General features: G+C 36.6%; 1 protein-coding gene across 1 annotated transcript; it reads right to left on the bottom strand.

Annotated features, from left to right (window-relative positions):
• Positions 1-1,003: 1,003 nt before the first annotated feature.
• Positions 1,004-2,416, bottom strand: LOC133688887 (omega-hydroxypalmitate O-feruloyl transferase). The gene has a single exon (XM_062108526.1). The coding sequence runs from the start codon at positions 2,414-2,416 to the stop codon at positions 1,004-1,006; it is 1,413 nt and encodes a 470-aa protein (XP_061964510.1).
• Positions 2,417-2,887: the final 471 nt, after the last annotated feature.

Raw genomic sequence — 2,887 nt, 5'->3', positions numbered from 1 at the left:
ATGTTTTGATCATTGGAAGGTTGTAAAAAAAGTATTAAAATACTTGTAAGGAATAAAAGATTACAAGCTCATTTATAGAAAATATGATCATCTTGAGATAGTTGGATATTCATATTCGAATTTTACTGGATATGTGGATACAATAAAATCTATATTATGATATTTGTTCCTTTTAGTTGGAGAAGAAATCTCATGTAAGCTTAATTTATGGCATACTTTGATATCATAGTTCGAACAAATAGGTTGCAAAGCTTTATTTCAGGACTTAGAGTAATCCATAGTTATTCCAAGCCACTAAAAAAATATTGTGGTAATTCTATGGTTGTTTTCTTCTTTAAAAACAACAAGCATTGAAAGGGTGAAAAACATAATTAAAAAAATACTATGTTGTTAAAGAAGAAAACAGAGTGTGGAGTGTCAGTTGAACACTTTACCACTAATCTTATTATTATTGATCCATTAATGAAAGGATGGCCACCAAAAATATTTAGGGATCATGTTGAAATAATAAGTATTATTAGATAACATTATTGATATTATGTCATGATTTTATGATGATTATATCCTTGATAATCTAAGGTCATTTATATATTTTTTTATATTTTTTTTTCTATTTTGTATATATGATTAAATTAGTATAACGGTAACATGAATTTTTTTTATAAATATATTATTGTCGAACCAATTACATGCTTCTCATTTATATATTACGATAAGTGAAGACTAATATTGTAGTACATGAAGAGAACTATGTCGAAACGATGATGTCCAACTGCCATCACTCTTATTTGTTCTGTTCTGATGAACCCTCCACTTATATATAGGGGTTTTTTAGATCCGGATTGTGTCATGACTTATATTTATCCCATAAGGCTCTGCTGTTAAGATTAAAGTATTTTTATAAAAAGAAAGAAAGAAAACGAAAGAAGAAAAATTGAAGTAAAAAAAAACGTGTTTATAGTTTTGGAATTAATCAGATAAATCGCTAGCTATTCCAGCTTAATTAATTGTTCCTATCAACATCCTCATCCCTTGATTGATCTACGGAACTCAAGAACTCTTTAAATTTATCGGTGGCTGACTCAGGCAAGCATATGCACACCACCATCCTGTCACTGGGATCCGCCTCCCCTTCCGGCAGGAACACACATACCTGTGGTGTTGGGGTCAAGTCTATGGGACCAGCATAAATAGGCCTTCCCCATCCAAAATCTGCACATTCATATATTGAGAACCTTGTCCATTGTGTTATTGTCAATTTCCCACCAAATTCAAGCCTTGTCGGCCTGTCCACTTCCACATAATCGATTGTTGATCTCAAGTATTCCTCTGACACCCCAATCCTAGCATCGTGAACCAAATGAGCAGTTTCTGTGAGATGTCTAGTAATAAGTTCATACACAGAGCTTACTGCACATGCTAGGCAGACCACATTGCCATAAAAACCATCTTTCAATGGCGGGTTCTTAAGCTTGTTGCGAGCATTGACTGAAAAAGTAAGCCTAAGCTTATAGTTCACTGGTTTTACATCTAGCGCTTTCACCCATGACCTCCAAACATGAGCTGCCATAGCATCAAATGTTGTGTAGGAAAACTTCTGATCATTTGTTTGAGCTGCTACATATTTCAATTGTGCTTGAAACTCTCGGCTAATGCGGTAACACTTTTGCACAGGCTTTTCTTGCCATAGACTCCTTGTTAGGCTTGAGCCTTCATCTATTTTCATAAATTCCATATGCGGGTATTTAACCACAGGTGGATTACGAGGCTGGAAGAATTTCCTGTTCCAACAGGGGTCAGGGTTTGTAACCAAAGTGCCTGACTTCGCCGTCGCAGCCCATGCACGAAGGAATTGCATTGCACCAAGACCATCACATATGCAGTGGCAGAGTCTTAAGCCCAGGCTAAAACCACCACAGCTAAAGAGAGTTACCTGAGCTATAAGCAATGGCATGTCAAGAATTTTGTAGGGTTCCTCGTTTGGGAACCTGAAAATCAATGGGGACCATGCTGGATTCGGCACTGTAAGTTCTCCTAGCTTATCCAAGGCCATCTCTGAGTATGCCTCTACCATGAGTGCGCCTTGTCCTTGTTCAAAAAATACCTCCAACTTACCATTCTTGGTTTCTCTAAGCCTGCCTGATAAAGGGTAGTAAGGAACTAAAACATGTGACAAAGCATCGAATAGAGTTTTCATGACAGATTTTCGGGTGGAATTATTCAAGAAATCGAATCGATAGAAATAAATAGTTGGGGTGAAAACACGAGCTCCAATGATGTCGTCAAGGTTAGAGAGGTAGAGGCTATCACCTGGGGCAGCTGATATGGGCCCTGCAGGTGATACCGGAAGCAGATGGGCGATTGTTATAGGGATGTTTACATGAGGAAAATGGAGCTCTTCAACCCATGAAGCCATGAAAAGCTAGTAGCTAGTGAGAGCAAGCAATCATGTCTGCTGGCTAGCTAAATTTGTAGAGGAAATAATTTCCTTGGACATGCAAAGATGCTTGGCACTTATGATCACTGGGAACTTGTTTTGTTGGTCTAGAACAGTTGGCAAGTCATGTTTTGCACAACTGATCAATTTTTACCATTCAATCATGATGAGATTTCTCCATGCCATATGCATGCCTTAAGTTTTGTAGCCTTAATTTTAATCTTTATTCATATAATAATAATAATAAAACATTATATACTATGTCTTAATTTACGAAATAATTTATATAACTGCAAACGAAAAGCAGATCGTGCACAAGGAATGCGTGGAGGTAAGGTTGTTGAAGTTTAGAAGCCTGTGTCCCAAATCCAACAACCTAAGAAGACGAAATAAATTTTATGGAAAAAGGCTAATTTGTTGGTTCAGACAAGTTAATTATTGGTTGTATGA

The sequence above is a fragment of the Populus nigra genome, chromosome 3 (genome assembly GCF_951802175.1).
Source record: "Populus nigra chromosome 3, ddPopNigr1.1, whole genome shotgun sequence".
In the NCBI taxonomy this organism is placed as follows: Eukaryota; Viridiplantae; Streptophyta; class Magnoliopsida; order Malpighiales; family Salicaceae; genus Populus; species Populus nigra.
This window is presented reverse-complemented; position numbering and strand designations above follow the sequence as displayed.